Source organism: Dreissena polymorpha, chromosome 6, assembly GCF_020536995.1.
Source record: "Dreissena polymorpha isolate Duluth1 chromosome 6, UMN_Dpol_1.0, whole genome shotgun sequence".
NCBI lineage: Eukaryota > Metazoa > Mollusca > Bivalvia > Myida > Dreissenidae > Dreissena > Dreissena polymorpha.
Window position 1 is genome coordinate 88,803,733 of NC_068360.1, and position 18,500 is coordinate 88,822,232.

Here is an 18,500-nt window from a genome sequence, read left to right on the forward strand (position 1 = left end):
AAGGCATTGATAATTAATCTTGTGGATTTTTTTTTAATTTTAAGGTTGCTGCATACTACAAGCTTGGCAAGCTGGGACCGACTTACTACGACGTCTGCTACATCGTCAAGTACCGTATGAGTCCAGTCGGCATCAACTTCCGCGTGATATTCGGCGAGCTTCTCACAGACACGCTGAAGGCGGCGGTGGTAGAGGAATTGGAGCGCCATGCGCCGCATCACACCATCCAGGGCACCGATATGTTTGAGGTTGGTGACCTGATGCTGCTCAGCGGAAGTTGCAACGTGGCTCTACAACCTGTCAACTATACGCGAGACATGTCGACATTTAGACCCACACCGACCGATGGGACACCGTCCACTTCTCTGAGTATGTGCTGTATTGTTTAACCCGTTACCGCTCTGCCAGATATGCATTTGACCCATTTTAAGTCCCTTAGAAAACTAAACACTTTTCCTAATAGATTCAAGTTTTAAAGTCTTCATTTGCAACCCTAAGTTACTGATGAGCAGCAAACAGCATACAACCAGAAAAAAACTTCAAGTTACAAATAGCTACTACACCTTGAGTGGGGAAGGGCTAAATATTTATTGTAATATTATTATATAATTTGTTACTTACCACTGTTTTGTGACATGTTAATTTTGTTTTCTAAATAAATAATGTTATACATATTTTTTAATTCAAGTTTTAATCAGTTTTACTACTTTACATGTCTTTACCATGAAAAAACTGTCCTTTTATAGTTTTTGAATGTGTTTCCCAAAAAGTTGTTACAAGTCTAATTAATTTGTGTAGGATTCTTTATCCCATATTTATTGCCATGAAAGATCAAATTCCTTGAACTGCAATGTTGATAATTGGATTCATAGTTGTCAATGTGAACAACTTTTGTATCTTATAATATCAGGGTAGAAGACAAGTTTGTTATGGTTTTCATTAATATTGTTGAATTATTTGGATGTACTATTTGATGTAATGCTGTTATTTTATTCAATTGTAACATATTAGCGTTGTTCTGGGAAAACTGGGCTTATCATATCATCCCAGATTAGAATGTGCAGCCCACACTCTCCATATACACTAGATTTTCCTTTAGAAGAGATCTTCTTTAAACAAAAAATTCCATAAAAGCTAAAAGTGTCTTCCCTGATAAGCCTGTGCAGATTGCACAGGCTAATCTGGGACTTTACACACACATGCATTAAGTCCTATTTTCCCATATGCTCATATATATTATACCTGTCTACAGCCTACAAGCCGTGTCTGACACGACCCTGTGCTAATGGAGGCATCTGCTTGGATGTCAGTGGCGGATATATCTGTCAGTGCCCAGCTGGATGGACTGGACCCAATTGTGACATAGGTAAGTGATGTTTGTGGTGAAATATGTCAGACACAGTCCATGGACTAGACCAAATTGTGACATTGCTGAGTGATGTTGGTGGTTAAATATGAAACAGTCCATTGACTTCATTAAATCCTGAAATAGGTGAGTGATGTTTGTGATGAAATATGACAGACACAGTCCATGGACTGGACCAAAGTGTGACATAGATGAGTGATGTTTGTGGTGAAATATGAAAGACACAGTCCATGGACTGGACCAAATTGTGACATAGCTGTCAGTGATGATGGTGGTGAAATATGTAAGACACAGTCCATTCAAACTACATACTTCGTGTTGATATTTTTGTTTTAAATTTTTATTGTGTAAATTTGTCTAAAAACTGTTTTCTAATTTAAGAAAAGGATGTTATACATTAACTGTAAAATAAATTTGTACAATGTGTTGCAGTGGAAGTTACCAATGACATAAAGGACATAAAATAACTCTCATAGAGTGGGTACCCAAAGAAGCAGAAACCTTTAGTCGAATTAAATGTAAAAATTATGTAAAGATATTATTAAGCATTGTTGCTGAATCCATGGCCCCTTAATTTTGTGCTAGTTCCCTAAATTTTCTCAGAAAAAGTCCATGTCTTCTGTACAAAACAGACTAAAACAAACCCTATCGCCTACTGTGGTCAAATTGTTTGTTTTAAACTTTGTATGCGTTTGAACCATGCTCTGAGAAAACAGGGTTTAATGAATAGACGATAAGTGTAATCCCATATTATCCTATCTGTATTCCACACAGGATAATCAGGTACGACACTTTCCCCTTTTATGCAGTTTTTGGTTTTAAGAAACTCTGTTTTAAACAAAAATCCAGACTAGGGATAAAGTGTTGACACTGATTAGATTGTGCAAAATACACAGGCTAATCTGGGACGACAATTTACACATTGATTTAAGTTCAGTTTACTCAGAATTGTTATTAATGAACACCAGTAAAAAGTGCATACAAGGTTTTAAATAAACATTAAAACCACAGTTGCCTACATTTGTTTTTTCAGTACATAAATTTATTTCCTGGATGTTTCAGATATTGATGAATGCACGGTTCCCCGCTGTAAGAACGGTGGTGTGTGCGAGAACCGGCCAGGCAACTTCTATTGCAGGTGTCCTACAGGATGGACTGGGGTCCACTGTGAGATAGGTAGGCAACCACCATACAAGCAGAAACTGTGGTCCCTGATTAGCCTGTGCAGACTCCACAGGCGAATATGGGAGGATACTTTAAACTCATGCATTAAATCCTACTGTCTGGACTGGGGACCAATTTAGAAATAGAAAACCTCACTGAGGGCCCTCATTTCCTGGCTATGATCGTGTAGCTTCAAATTATTTACAAAGTTAAATGGCAGATAGTAATAATTTACTAATAAACAGTCAAATATGCTGTTTTATTGAAAAGTAATTGACAAAAAATGCTAATTTCAATTATCATATTTATATTATATCAGTTATAAGTATTCAATACATTTGGCAGTCAACTTGTTTTTTATTGAATCATTTAACCTGAGATTGACTGCTGTACAATGTAATTAAATCATTTCCTTATTTATATTCTTGCAATCTAAAAGAACATCACCCTTTTTTGGCTGAAATTTCCTGTAGAAAGTGCGGTCAAATTTCAATTTTATGCATTACTTGGACTAAAAAGAGGACAATTTTGTTCTGGCTTTCAGATATCAACGAGTGCTCCATTCGCAACCCGTGCCTGTACAACGGTGTGTGCCAGAACACCAATGGAGACTTCTTCTGTATCTGCCCACAGGGGCGCACCGGCAAGATCTGTGAGGAGAGTAAGTACTATTGCAGGGAGATCTGTGAGGAGAGTAAGTACATTTGCAGGGGGATCTGTGAGGAGAGTAAGTACATTTGCAGGTAGATCTGCGAGTAGAGTAGGTACTATTGCAGGGAGATCTGTGAGGAGAGTAAGTACATTTGCAGGGAGATCTGCGAGGAGAGTAGGTACTATTGCAGGGAGATCTGTGAGGAGAGTAAGTACATTTGCAGGGAGATCTGTGAGGAGAGTAAGTACATTTGCAGGGAGATCTGTGAGGAGAGTAAGTACATTTGCAGGGAGATCTGTGAGGAGAGTAAGTACATTTGCAGGGAGATCTGTGAGGAGAGTAAGTACATTTGCAGGGAGATCTGTGAGGAGAGTAAGTACTATTGCAGGGAGATCTGTGAGGTGAGTAAGTACATTTGCAGGGAGAAAGCTGAACTTGACACTGTCAACATTCAAGATATTAATCGTGAAATGACAGGCTACACTATTGACCAATTAGAATGCCTTTTGGTTGTTATAATAATAATTCTGGGCCAAGTGTATTGTTTGATGCTGATCAAAACAAGTTTATGAAATTGTTCGATTTAAGGAATTCTCCAATAAAGGGGAAATTGTCATCCATGCTTAGACTGTGCAAACTGTTGAAACTAAGCTTTAAAGACACAAAGATCTTATGAGTTGAGGCTGATTTTCCCAAAGGGCGGCTAATTTATAAAACCACTGACATGTTGCCGGGGTGTAGTGAATAAGGTGTCCATCTAGCAACTGGGAGGCCACAGATTCAATCCCACTGTTGGAGCAATCTTTGGATCTCCCCCCAATGACACCAAGTCCTGGTTCTACCCAGGAAACAGACTCAGGACCGTTTTAATAAGCCTTAGGTTTTGGATGCAGTTGAGTAAAGATATATAATTTTAGACTTTAAACTAATCTGCTGTTGTGTTGCAGACGTATACGAGTGCCAGGAGAAAGGGATCTGCCTGAACAACGGTACCTGTGTGGACACACCTGCAGCCTACTACTGCCTCTGTGAGAACGGATGGACGGGCGAGAACTGCGAAATAGGTATAGGAATATGAACATTATATGAGGCAGCTTTAGGACATCCCTTTCAAATAACAAAGCTTTGACAAATTTTAAATTGGATTTACTGTTATAAAATGTTTTGTCAAACATGTATACATTTTGAATAATGAGCAACTAAGTATTGGATAAAAATATGAATAATGTATACAGTGATTGTGCTTTTCAAAGTCTAATCAACACATAGACATATGGTAATGCAATATGGATATGCAGACATATTTTTCATTTTCAACACCTTTTATCTCTATCCGGCAGATATCAATGAATGTCAATTCAACCCGTGCCAGCACGAGGGCACCTGCTTCAACACAATGGGCTCCTTCATGTGCTCATGTCCACCACAATGGAGGGGCACATACTGCGAGAAAGGTAACACAGGCAATGAAATAGTATAAGAGCCGCGCTTGACGTAAACAGTATGCAGGAGAACAATATGATAATTTGACAAAAAATACCTGATAAGGCGTGAACAACAACATCGTTACCTGCAAGAAGAAGAAGAGCTTATGGAACTTTCCTTGTTTTTAAGAATGTTTGGACACAATTTGTCATATTGGAACGTCAGGACAAACTGCCCAAAAGCGGGACTGGACTGCTGAAATTGGGACACATGGAATTTATGCCAATATCTTAGATTGGGCAAGGGGGTTCAAATAAAAGCTTTGATTATGTAGGATGACCATTAAATAATAAACAAACGCTATACTCCTTCAACACATCTCTCATTTGTAGACGTAAACGAATGCCAGGAGACACCAGATATCTGTCTAAATGGTGCAGCGTGCTTCAACCTGGTGGGCGGCTACATTTGCAGGTGCCTGGCTGGATGGACTGGAACCAACTGTGAAACGGGTAAGTATAGAAACAGTTTGTCAATGGAGGCTTAAATATATTTGAGCCTACCTTTGGGGTAATGGGGCTAAATGCATGTGCGTTAAGTGTTGTCCCAGAGTATACAGACTTTGCAATCCCCACAGGCTAATCAGGGACAACACCTTCTGCTTAAATTGGATTTTCATTTAAAAGAGACTTCCTTTAAACAAAAAATGCCATTAAAGCGGAACGTCTCGTCCCTGATTAGCCTGTGGGGACTGCAAATGCTTATTAAGCCCTGATTAGGCATGGCTTGTTTCATCTCCTCATAAAAATACTTGTTTATCAAGTCATCAAAATTGTCCTGGTTTTTTAGGTAAATAAAAGTGTATCATAGGTGAAAAAACAGTGTGTTTTTGCACATAGTTGACATAATTGGCTGGTTGGCACACGCATTTGTGGCTTTGCACCATGTATCACAACAAAACAAGATTTATGACATTTATATAAGCCATCAAATTAGCAGATGTAATTCATTCCATCTTTTAATTCCTATCTTAAAATAAATTAATAATGTATACAAAGTAATGTATAAAGCTTCTTTGTGTAATCTTTGTTCAGCTTTGCCTAACAAATGAGTCTTAAAAATTTATTTGCTTACCTATGACCTAAGGTTCAGTTGTATTTTGTTGTACATCAAAAACATAGAATGTGAACTTATTTCATATTGCTTTGGGTTCATAATCATTACATGTGCATTATTCTTTATCATTTAACGTTACCATGACTACATTTTCAGATATTCGTGAATGTGAAACCAACCCATGTCAGAACGAAGGGCGCTGCGTGGAGAAGCCAGGATCATACGAGTGTATCTGTCCCCAAGGATTTTCTGGACTGAAATGCGAGAAAGGTACCTACATTTGTCAAGGAAGTTTGGTGTGTTATAATGGCAAAAGGAACAATATATATTCATGTATTGATGGGTTTTTGTGTCATTTCTCATTTGTTTTATTCAATGTCTGGAGCATTTCATGGCTCAACTGCAAGGTATGTAAAATGCTTATTGAAGTGATTTGGATGTTAACGTGTTGATGGAAGATTATAACAACGGTTTTTCACTGACTTACATGACGTGCTGTTGGCAATATTCTTAAATGAACTTGTTCACACTTTGGTGAAATTACAATTTTCTAAGATGTACACATTATGTTTAAACAGGCATGTAACACTGACCTGTCAAGAAATATTTAAAAATATTCCTTCATTAGTGGATGATCATTTTTTGAAATCAGTAAAATAATAAAGCCTTTTTTTAATAGCCTTATATACTAAGGAGTATATGACGCAATGGTAGTGCATACGCTTTTGCTTCAGAGGCCCTTGGTTAAATTGAAGCAAAGGCAATATTTTAAATTCAAATTTTTGTCTTGCAATTATTATGAGTTAGACTATTCAAAACATTATAGACTTTTTAGCAAGCATATTTGATGACATTTTTTAAGAATAAAAAGTATGTGAAAAAGTCCCTTTAGTGAAGAGTGCTATGCCGATTTAATAACTGGGTTGCATCTGAACCCTTGAGACTATAGTCAAGGTGTAAATGTTTAATGTCTTTTGATAAGTTATTGAGTATATAAAAGGTATGTATAGTGAAATATATTTCAAGCATTGCTTTGTTACAGACATTGATGAGTGCCAGGTGTTCAGCCCCTGCAAGAACGGAGCCACCTGCATCAACAGGATGGGAGACTACAGGTGCCTGTGTCCCAAAGGATGGACTGGTGCAAACTGCTCAATCGGTAAACTTGTTGATAATGGTTACACCGCAAACTGCTCAATCGGTAAACTTGTTGAAAATGGTTACACTGCAAACTGCTCAATCGATAAACTTGTTGATAATTGTTACACTGCAATCTGCTCAATTTGTAAACTTGTTGATAATGGTTACATTGCGAACTGCTAAATCGGTAAACTTGTTGATAATGGTTACACTGCAAACTGCTCAATCGGTAAACTTGTTGATAATGATTATGCTGCAAACTTCTCTTTCATTAAACTTGTTGATAATGGAATCATTTGAATTTGCCTCAATTCCTGTACATAAACCAGCTAGAGGCTTAGTAATTGTTAATGAATTAAAGAAATCATTTTAGGTTTCCTCAATCAAATTTTGTAATAAACGGGCCCTTTTTTAATCATATTTATTTGATTATTAAAAAATTAATCTTAGACTCTAATTTAAAGGTTGGCAACTCATCTAATAAGAACATCCTTAAAAATATCTTTAAAATTTTCAAAGATTTCTGAATGTAAATGTTGATAAATGCAGTCATAAGACAGCCGATCTCTATTCTGCAGACATTGAAGAGTGTGCAGCCAGACCGTGTATGAACGGGGCCACATGTGAGGAGTTACTGGGATCCTATAGATGCAAATGTCCCCTAGGGTTCACTGGGGCCACATGTGAAATAGGTAGAAACATATAGATGCAAATGTCTGCTTGTTCCCTTTGCTGAAACACACTTCATTGAATTTTTTAAAAATAAATCAAAATTTTGTGAAAACTAATACATAAACCTTACTCACTCTATAGTTTTCATGAGCATTTTGAAAGAACATCCGGTCCTTATTAGCACCATCTCAGAAATACAATTGACTTATGTATTATTTCATCTCCAGTGATTAACTGGTCGTAATACAGCTTGTTGTTAATGCCAACTTGCCTTAGTTGGAATTCCTGATATGTCAATAATTTACGAGTTCAGTGTTAATTTCGTAGTGATGTTGATGCCTTTTGCTGTCCTAAAAGTTTCTTTTTGCATGTTTTCTTATCTGTTGAACTTGAAAGTTTGAAGCTTGTTGAGAGACACAGAAAACTACAGCCTCAGATGGTCACATTTTGTTTTTCTTTTTGCACAGACAACAATGAGTGTGATCGTTTCCCATGTGGCAATGGAGCCACGTGCATCAACACTCTTGGATCCTACTACTGTAACTGCCCTGCAGGATTCTCAGGCATTGACTGCAGGACAGGTCAGTGCTTTGGAAATGCGTAAACGCTTTACCATTCAGATGTGCACTTTGCGACGTTTGTATTCCCTTAGAAATGTAACTAAATTTACCCAGAAAAAGATAAATCTAACTTAATAGTACCCGGAAAAAATGTGTACCCAAAATTTTTCATGCCCAATTTTTTTTTAGTACCCAATTTTTTTTTCATACCCCCATTTTTTTTTTTGCATACTAGTTTTAAAGGTTTCATTTCCAAACCTTAATTACTGAAGAGCAGCAAACAGCATACACACAGTGAAAACATTCAATAAAGAATGTGAGTTAGTAAGCAAAGAATGTGATTTGGTCAGCAAAGAATGTGAGTAAGTCAGCAAAGAACATTATTAAGTCCGCAAATATCGTAAGTAAGTCAGTAAAGAACTTCTTATGAATCAGTTTTTATCTGCTGCAGATATAGATCAAACGTCACTGATATGTTTCATCTGCTGCAGATATTGATCAAACTTCATTGATATGTTTCATCTGCTGCAGATATTGATCAAACTTCACTGATATGTTTCATCTGCTGCAGATATTGATAAAACTTCACTGATATGTTTCATCTGCTGCAGATATTGATCAAACTTCACTGATATGTTTCATATGCTGCAGATATTGATCAAACTTCACTGATATGTTTCATCTGCTGCAGATATTGATAAAACTTCACTAATATGTTTCATCTGCTGCAGATATTGATCAAACTTCACTGATATGTTACATCTGGTGCAGACATTGATCAAACTTCACTGATATGTTTCATCTGCTGCAGATATTGATCAAACTTCACTGATATGTTTCATCTGATGCAGACATAGATCAAACTTCACTGATATGTTTCATCTGCTGCAGACATTGATAAAACTTCACTAATATATTTCATCTGCTGCGGATGCTGATCAAACTTCACTGATATGTTTCATCTGCTGCAGATATTGATCAAACTTTACTGATATGTTTCATCTGCTGCAGATATTGATAAAACTTCACTGATATGTTTCATCTGCTACAGATACTGATCAAACTTCACTGATATGTTTCATCTGCTGCAGATATTGATCAAACTTCACTGATATGTTTCACCTGCTGCAGTTATTGATCAAACTTCTCTGATATGTTTCATCTGCTGCAGATATTGATCAAACTTCACTGATATGTTTCATCTGCTGCAGATATTGATCAAACTTCACTGATATGTTTCATCTGCTGCAGATATTGATGAGTGTGACTCTAAGGGGGGGCTGCCCAACCCATGTCAGAATGAGGGCTCGTGCATGAACTCCTATGGGCTGTACTACTGCGTGTGTCCCGCGGGATGGACCGGCATCAATTGCACAACTGGTGAGCAGATAAGCCTGTGCAGTTTGTTTTCTTCCGCAAATCATATTTACATCTCTTTAAAGCCAAGCAGGTAAACATTTTCTCAATCAACATTTACCTGGGCCTAGTATTGTATTTTCTGTTTTAGAACAAATATTGTGCAAACAAATAATTACTAAGGTGAAAAGTACAAATTGAGTATAGGATGTAAAAAGACAACTGAAAGAAAACATTAAATTTAGGTTTTAAGAAGGCGACTAAGAGTTAAAATTAATTATAGGATTAAAGAAGACAACTTTTTGTACATGCTTGTGTGTTGTTTTCATTTTCAGATATCAATGAGTGTAGCTTTAAGCCGTGCGCTAATGGCGGTACCTGTATTAACATCCCTGGCAACTATTACTGCACATGTCCTCCAGGGTTCACTGGCTCTGATTGTGGGAGAGGTGAGTAACCAATAGTTTCAACCCAACATTCAAATGATAAATTGGAAATGTAACCATAAGTAACATTGTTATTATTGTGCAATAAATATTTGAAATTTCAAGATAAGAAATGCCGACACCCTTTATTTCTGATGAGCAGCTTACAGCACAAAACCTTAACAGACTGCATGCTGGGAAATTTGTTGTCTGCTAAAATGTCGTCTGCTGAATTTCTAAAATTAGCATTTTCTTTAATTTTTTTCAAAGAATATTATCAGAATAGCAAACAGTTTGGATCCTGATGAGACGCCATGTTCTGTGGCGTCTCATCTGGATCCAAACTGTTTGCAAAGACCTTCAAAATTCGGTTCCCGCACTGAAAGGGTTAACAGACTGCGAGTTACTTGCAGGCTGTTCTGGTTTTACACTGGTTGCATATAGCCATTTTCACTTTGCTACTGAGAAAGGAGAGGTTCACCTTTATGACTATGCTTACATATTCAGATATCAATGAGTGTGTGGACTTCAGCCCATGCCTCAATGACGGCACTTGTGTGAACACAGTGGGTGGCTTCTTCTGTCGCTGTCTGAACGGCTGGTCTGGAGACAACTGTGGAACTTGTAAGTCAAGTTTCTCGTTCTCAGAAATCTTGCATTACTGGGTAAAGTGTTGTTTTTAGATTAGCCTTTGAAGTCTGTACAGGCTAATCAGGAATGATGATATCGGCCTTAACTGGATTTTTGTTGATACAAGACTTCCTTTGAATTTTTTTATTTCCATAAAAGTGGAAAGTTTCTGCCCTGCTAATCAGGGACATGCATTTAGCAAATTTTTCCAAAAAAAAAATTTATTTTCCAAGAAAAATGAAAATATTTGTTTGCAGCATTATTAGCCATTCCTCTAATTAACTTACCCTGCTATTTCTATGGCCATCTTTCTCTATCACTGACTCAAAAAACAACTCAGTTACTGGGATAAGTATGAGTCCTTTGTAATGGTAAACCAGTTTGCCTGAGAAGAGCATGCATTAAGTTAACTGATTGCCATGAAATGACTGAAGTGCTGTAATAAATTTCCTTCCCAAATGTGGGAGTGTTCTTTTAATCTCCCCAAAAGACATCAAATATTGGTTCCACCCAGGAATGAAGCTTAAATAAAATATGTTTAAAACTAAATACTGTTTGAACCAATAAAATAAAAATGACTAACTCTGCTTGCAGTTGTTGACCTGTGCCTGTCAATAACCTGTGACAATGGGGGCAAGTGCCTGGGTCTGCCTGATAAGCCGTGTGATTGCCCGCCAGGATGGACTGGGCCCTACTGTAGAAATGGTATGTGTAGATAACGAGAACTGGTATGTCTTAGAATCATGTGATTTACAGGGCAGTCTATTCTTTGCTTATTTTTGTAACAACAACATTGATATTTAGTAGCTCTTAAGCATAAGTGTTGTTCAGTCGTTTTCCGAATTAACACACAGTTTAATACATGGATTCTTAATAATAATTATTATTTATGTTATGTCCTTAGGTAATTTACCTACAAAATAATTTATTACATGAAGTACCTTTAAATTTCTGTCACTTCATTAATTTAATATTTACTGTATATATTTCAAGATTTGCAATTGACAGAATAATATCCTTTAAGAATTCGCCAATTGAGATAACTTATTCATTTATCTTCAAATTGTAAATTTATACATCAAGTCTGTGTTTCCATTAAAGATTTACACCAATAATGTTTACTATCTTGAAACTTTGTTTAAATAAAGACTTGCCTTGCTCTATATTAAAACATAAATGCAGGATTTTGATCTTATATGAATCTTCAGATGTGAACGAATGTGTAACCGGGGTGCCATGTCAGAATGGAGGCTCATGCAGCAACACCAACGGGGGCTACCTTTGCACATGTCCACCTGGATGGAAGGGAGAAAACTGCTCCATCAGTGAGTTGTCTTTCTTGGCTCTGACAAAATCTGAAGGGAGAGAACTGCTCCATCATTGAGTTGTCTTTCTTGGCTCTTACAAAATCTGCAGGGAGAGAACTGCTCCATCAGTTAGTTGTTTTTCTTGGCTCTTACAAAATCTGCAGGGAGAGAACTGCTCCATCAGTGAGATGTCTTTCTTGGCTCTTACAAAATATGCAGGGAGAGAACTGCTCCATCAGTGAGTTGTCTTTCTTGGTTCTTACAAAATCTGCAGGGAGAGAACTGCTCCATCCGTGAGTTGTCTTTCTATGTTCTGACAAAGCTGAAGGGAGAGAACTGTTCCATCAGTGGGTTGTCTTTCAAGGCTCTTACAAAATATGAAGGGAGAGAATTGCTCCATCAGATAATTGTCTTTCTTGGCTCTTATAAAATCTGCAGGGAGAGAACTGCTCCATCAGTGAGTTGTCTTTCTTGGCTCTTACAAAAATCTGCAGGGAGAGAACTGCTCTATCAACGAGTTGTCTTTCTATGCTCTTGCAAAATATTTATTCATTTTTAATTTGATTTAATTGCTTTGCCATGAACATTAATCAATAGTTTTAATTCAACTGTGTTCTCACATTCAGTCTTTTTAAACAGTTTGCATGGAATTACCAATTGATATTAATTAACTAATTAATAAATTTGCTGTACCATTACCACATATTTGAAATTCAACTCTGTTCTCACATTTATTTTTTGACTTCAGAGAGCAATGTGTGCGCGCTGAATCCATGTTTCAACAATGCCACATGTGTAGATGGTAGCGACGGTAACTACGTGTGTAAGTGCCCGAACCAGTGGATGGGTCCTACATGCAAAGAAGGTGAGGTCACAACTGTGCCAGGCCATGAAATTTATTGAAAATAAAATAAAATGCTGCACATTATTATTTGTATTTAAATTATGTTAAGATTGTTTAAATATACCATATCAGCAACATAAATATAATAGTGTTAAAGCATTTAAGCCTTTGTAATGAAAAGTCGGTGTTAAATTAGTAAGGCAACAGTGTTATTTTAACAGTTTGAGCAAAATATCTTTAAGCAAAATAATGAACACATCAATCATTCTTTCCTATAAATTGATGAAAATAAATAAAACAGGAATCAGTCTGTTATCATGGGAGCCGGGTGTCTGTGCTGATCAATTTATATTAGGCACAATTCCGAATTATACAAAAAATTGCAAGAGGAATTTTGTGTATGTGTTTGCAGAATATGTATGTGATTTGCTTAACTTGATTTTGCCATCTGTTTATTTATTAACTCTGATTGTTTGCCTTAGACAAGAATGAGTGTCAGACAATTACCGGAGCCTGTCTCTATAGCGGCCAGTGTATCAACACTATTGGTGGCTACAACTGCATATGTCCGGAGGGGAGAACAGGCCCCATGTGTGAAAAAGGTTGGTATTAGTGTGGCGCCTATTGTGTTGAAATTTGATTAAACATCCCTATGCAAATGACTTATGTGTCTCACTTCATGCGTAAACATGTGAACAATTAGTTTTTTGCTGAGTCTGTGTTTAATAAGAACTATAAAAACAATTGACATTATAGTTTTTTGTGCAGTTTAAAAAAAAGAGAATTAAAATGTTAATAGACCATGATCAGGACGATGATGACTTATCTGTTTTGGACAACTTTAAACTGGACAACAGTTAATGGTGTCATGTCTTGATTTAAGTATAATTTTACTAACTAAATAATGACAAATAAATAAAAATTGTTGAACATGAATAGAAATGATATATTTATAGAAACCAACAACATAATACTTATACAAGTATTTTTTTAAAGTTCAAAGTTTTGACCCACTCTTAACATATGCCTCATGTTTTGTTGAGTATATTAATTTCATTTATAAGGAATTAAACTATAAGTATTCAAGTCAATGTTGACTCAATCCATACAGATGTGGACGAATGTGCCAATGCTGTGTTAAACCCCTGTGCCAATGGTGCATCCTGCGCCAACACCGATGGTTCTTACAAGTGCTTCTGTGCGCCCGGCTGGACTGGACCTGGTTGTACAGAAGGTATGTAATCTTTTATAGTGGTGTATAACCTGTTATCAGATGGTATGTCACCTTTCACTAACATTTTGACCTATCACAATGCAGTATTTAACATAAATTCATTTAGTATGTGACCATTGGGTGAAATCTGTCATGTAAGGCTGGCCTTGAGCCGCATATGGCAAAAGACCCATTTGTTCATTGGGTGGCAGATTTACAATTCACTATACAATTAAAAGTATTGTACTAAACTTTTTTTCTTTCTTTTTTCTGCTGCAATATTTCATTTTTTCCATATAATATTACATACATACATAGAAAAATACATGCATACATATATACATACAAAACTTTTCATATATTATTAAGAATTTTATAAACAAAGTATTTCATGTACAGCTACTGGGTACATACATATAATTTTCGTACATTCAACATACATTCATATATAAATCTAATTTTGTTATACTTAAAGTATTTTACAACAAAAAAAGTCACAACCTTGTACCATACAAACTTAATCAATGTTGAATATGAGTATTATATTCTGGAGTAAACTTGATTCAGGTGACATTTTAACTAAAGGCCTATAGAAAATGTGATGTGTTATCATTCATAGTTCATTACTCTGAATTCCCATGATGTATGTATGTATGTATGTATTTATTTTGACCTTGCGGTCAAGGATAACCCATGAAAGTGCAAACACTTATTTCCAATGGGGTCCTTTGGTTTTGCTGAAGAGACAGTAAGCAGACGAGACAGTATTGGGATACAAGGAATCTGGGTGTGATACCCTTGCTCTTTGCAAATAGATAACTTGGTTCTTTTACGTGCTCAGTGTATAGCACCGATACACGTGAGAATTACCTGGGTTTCATACCAGTACATCTCTAGTTGGGTGGGAAACACTTGAAGCATTTCTGAAATTTCCACTGCCCCGGCCGGGAATTGAACCAGGGACCTGTGGAATGGTAGACCAGAGTGTTACCACTCGACCACCGCCCCACCAGATGTACTAACTTCAAAGAATTATTTAAGCCTTGTTCTGGGAAAATTTGGCTTTAAAAATAAGTGTACAGTGTCACCCAGACTGCACAGGCTAATCACGGATAACACTCACCCAGACTGCACAGGCTAATCACAGAGTGTCACCCAGACTGCACAGGCTAATCACGGAGTGTCACCCAGACTGCACAGGCTAATCATGAATAACACTGCACAAATGTATTATGCCTCATTTTCCTAGATCAAGGCTAATTTTTCTCTCACGTTCATCTTGTCTGTTTCAGATGAGAACGAATGTGACAAGAATGTATGCACTAACGGAGGACGTTGTGTCAACTTGATTGGCTCCTACACATGCTACTGTCCACCGAACTGGTCTGGACCTAACTGCAGAACAAGTACGTACAAAATTTGAAACCAGACAACGATACTTAATTTGTTTTTAAGATATATTGTACCGGCAATTCAGCATTCAAATCCCAGTGTCATGTAGTTTTTCATGTTTTTTACGTTTAACCTGATTTTATAAAACATTTTGGGTTTGTATTGACACTATTCATTGAGTTACCTTTACACTGTGTCTTCACAAAGACCTGCTAATATTTGGTATAGTTATGCGGACCTCCTATTGAAATGTGAACACCATATTCATTACACCACTGCAACCTTAAATTAAGTTGTTTTGTTGTCATAGTGGCAGTTGCATCAAATTATCCAATGGGAAAGTTTGAGAGTGGAGATTTTGAAGGCCTTTGCAAACAGTTTGGATCCAGATGAGACGCCACAAAACGTGGCGTCTCATCAGGATCCAAACTGTTTGCTATTCTGATAGTATTCTTTGAAAAAAAGGAAGAAAATGCTAATTTTAGAAATTCAGCAGACAACTTTTTAGCAGACGACAAATTTCCCAGCATGCATGGGTTAAATTGAGCCTCGCTTTGAGAAAACCGGCCTTATTCAGTCCGTACTGGCTTATCAGGGTTCCGCTTAGATTGATTTTTTTTCCAAGGAAGTCTCTATTACTGACAACTCCATTTTAGGCTTCAAGTGTTGTTCCTGATTAGCCTGCGCAGACTTCACAGGCTAACCTTGGACATCACTTTATGCACATGCATTAAACCCCATTGAACACCTGCAGATAAGTAAAACACTCCACATTCAACATATGCTATGATTAAACCATTCATACAAACAAATACAATGTATAATAAAATGGAATCATTCTAACGCTTAGAATAACCGCATATTAAAAATATGTGTTATTTGTGAAACATTTTAAATGCCAAAAACAAAATTACCGTAATAACTCTATGTTTTCGGACACTTAAAAATAATTAATTCTTTTCGTGTCCGAAAACTTAGATAAAAAAAATATTCACAAAATAGAGGTGTCAGAAAACTTAGAGTCGAAAATTGAAGTGTCTGAAAATAGCCTCAATTGTATCAACGACTACCGGTAATAGCAGGCGCTTGTAAAATACCATGCTGTAATGTATAAATTGCAGTTATATATGTTTGCACTGCATTTTAAATAATTTTAAATGCTTAATTTATTTGACAGAAAGTTACTACAAGGTTGTACTTTGACCAACGAGTTCAAAGATTAGCATGTATGTTCCGATACTCGCTAGTATGAACCTGTAATTAACGCAATACAAAATTCAAACTATAAATTCTTTGTTTTTTCCTTTCCGACAGTTGTTGTCTAACACCTTCCATTGTTCATAAAACTTGTAATAGGGTGCATCACACTTTGAAGCGTTTAGTATTTGTCATAGTTATTTTACTGAGAAGTGGTAGTACCATTGCGGTAGATAATTTAACTGTTAATTGGCGCTACCCCTGGCAATTGTCATAACGCTTATGCTATCGGGTGAAACCATGGTTTTTATACCGGTTTACAAGGTTATTTACACAATTACGCAAATGCAATGGTCCGTTGCCCTCAGGCATGCACCTGCCATGTTTTATGATGTTTATCTGGTTGTAAAACCCCATGATCGAAGTGTCATTAGATATCAAAAACAGGATAGAAATTGTGTAAAATAGCGCTGTGAAATATACTGTCCGAAAACTAAGAGACATTAATTATGGACGAAAACTCGTGTGTCCGAAAATTAAGAGTCACGAAAAATAATTATTTTTACTAAAAATAGGGGTGTCCGAAAACTTAGAGTGTCCGAAAACATAGAGTAATTACGGTAACTCAGACAACTTAGGCAGATACAAACGTGTATGATTTAAAAAACCTTATACATTAAATAAAAAACAGCAACAACAACAAACCGTGGATGTGATACAGCCGAGCTCTAAAAATATTCCTTTTTTTTCAAATGAGCAGATATAGATGAGTGTACCGTCTACAGTCCATGTAAGAACGGCGGCAGCTGCATAGACTCCCCTGGATCCTACACCTGCAGATGTGTCACTGGATGGACTGGAACCAACTGTACCATTGGTATGTAGCAAAACAGGGAGGGAACCAACTGTATCATTGGTTTGTAGCAAAACATGGAGGGAACCAACTGTACCATTGGTATGTAGCAAAACAGGGAACCAACTGTACCATTGGCATGTAGCAAAACAGGGAGGGCAACCAACTGTATCATTGGTATGTAGCAAAACAGGGAGGGAACCAACTGTACAATTGGTATGTAGCAAAACAGGGAGGGAACCAACTGTATTGTTGGTATGTAGCAAAACAGGGAGGGAACCAACTGTGCCATTGGTATGTAGCAAAAAAGGGAACCAACTGTACCATTGGCATGTAGCAAAACAGGGAAACAACTTTACCATTGGTATGTAGCACAACAGGGAACAAACTGTACATTTGGTATGTAGCAAAACATGGAACAAACTGTACCATTGGTATGTAGCAAAACAGGGAACTAACTGTACCATTGGTATGTAGCAAAACAGGGAACCAACTGTACTGTTGGTATGTAGCAAAACGGAGCAAACTGTACCATTGGTATGTAGCAAAACAGGGAACCATCTGTACCATTGGTATGTAGCACAACAGGGAACCAACTGAACATTTGGTATGTAGCACAACAGGGAACCAACTGTACCATTGGAATGTAGCACAACAGGGAAATAACTGTACAATTTGTATGTAGCACAACAGTGAACCAACTGTACCATTGGTATGTCGCAAAACAGGGAACCAACTGTACCATTGGTGTGTAGCACAACAGGGAACCAACTGTACAATTGGTATGTAGCACAACAGTGAACAAACTGTACAATTGGAATGTAGCAAAACAGGGAAACAACTGTACATTTGGTATGTAGCAAAACAGGGAACCAACTGTACCATTGGCATGTAGCACAACAGGCAACCAACTGGTCCATTGGTGTGTATCAAAACAGGAAACCAACTCTACCATTTGTATGTTGCAAAACAGGGAACCAACTATACAATTGGTGTGTAGCACAACTGGGAACAAACTGTACCATTGGTATGAAGCAAAACAAGGGGACTACCAACATACTTTGCCTGTCTAGAGCTATATTTTGCAAAATGATAATACCCTTTGAACATGACTTTTATTGACATTTGTATTTCTCTTGCCTAAAAGCTTAAAACAATGACTCATATGAAATGTGCAGCTTTAACTTG

General features: G+C 36.9%; 1 protein-coding gene across 1 annotated transcript in view; it reads left to right on the top strand.

Moving 5' to 3' along the window:
* LOC127835884 (fibrillin-2-like) overlaps positions 1 to 18,500 on the top strand; it is a 103,598-nt gene that overhangs the window by 26,101 nt on the left and 58,997 nt on the right. Inside the window, exons 17-37 of the mRNA XM_052362308.1 lie at positions 45 to 369; positions 1,253 to 1,366; positions 2,429 to 2,542; positions 3,075 to 3,224; positions 4,130 to 4,246; positions 4,523 to 4,636; positions 5,000 to 5,119; positions 5,880 to 5,993; positions 6,766 to 6,882; positions 7,442 to 7,555; positions 8,003 to 8,116; positions 9,347 to 9,475; positions 9,787 to 9,900; positions 10,384 to 10,500; positions 11,101 to 11,211; positions 11,715 to 11,831; positions 12,562 to 12,678; positions 13,140 to 13,259; positions 13,769 to 13,891; positions 15,163 to 15,276; positions 17,220 to 17,336. Coding sequence (XP_052218268.1) covers positions 45 to 369; positions 1,253 to 1,366; positions 2,429 to 2,542; positions 3,075 to 3,224; positions 4,130 to 4,246; positions 4,523 to 4,636; positions 5,000 to 5,119; positions 5,880 to 5,993; positions 6,766 to 6,882; positions 7,442 to 7,555; positions 8,003 to 8,116; positions 9,347 to 9,475; positions 9,787 to 9,900; positions 10,384 to 10,500; positions 11,101 to 11,211; positions 11,715 to 11,831; positions 12,562 to 12,678; positions 13,140 to 13,259; positions 13,769 to 13,891; positions 15,163 to 15,276; positions 17,220 to 17,336 — 2,692 coding nt within the window. The remainder of the gene's footprint in view (positions 1 to 44; positions 370 to 1,252; positions 1,367 to 2,428; positions 2,543 to 3,074; positions 3,225 to 4,129; positions 4,247 to 4,522; positions 4,637 to 4,999; positions 5,120 to 5,879; positions 5,994 to 6,765; positions 6,883 to 7,441; positions 7,556 to 8,002; positions 8,117 to 9,346; positions 9,476 to 9,786; positions 9,901 to 10,383; positions 10,501 to 11,100; positions 11,212 to 11,714; positions 11,832 to 12,561; positions 12,679 to 13,139; positions 13,260 to 13,768; positions 13,892 to 15,162; positions 15,277 to 17,219; positions 17,337 to 18,500) is intronic.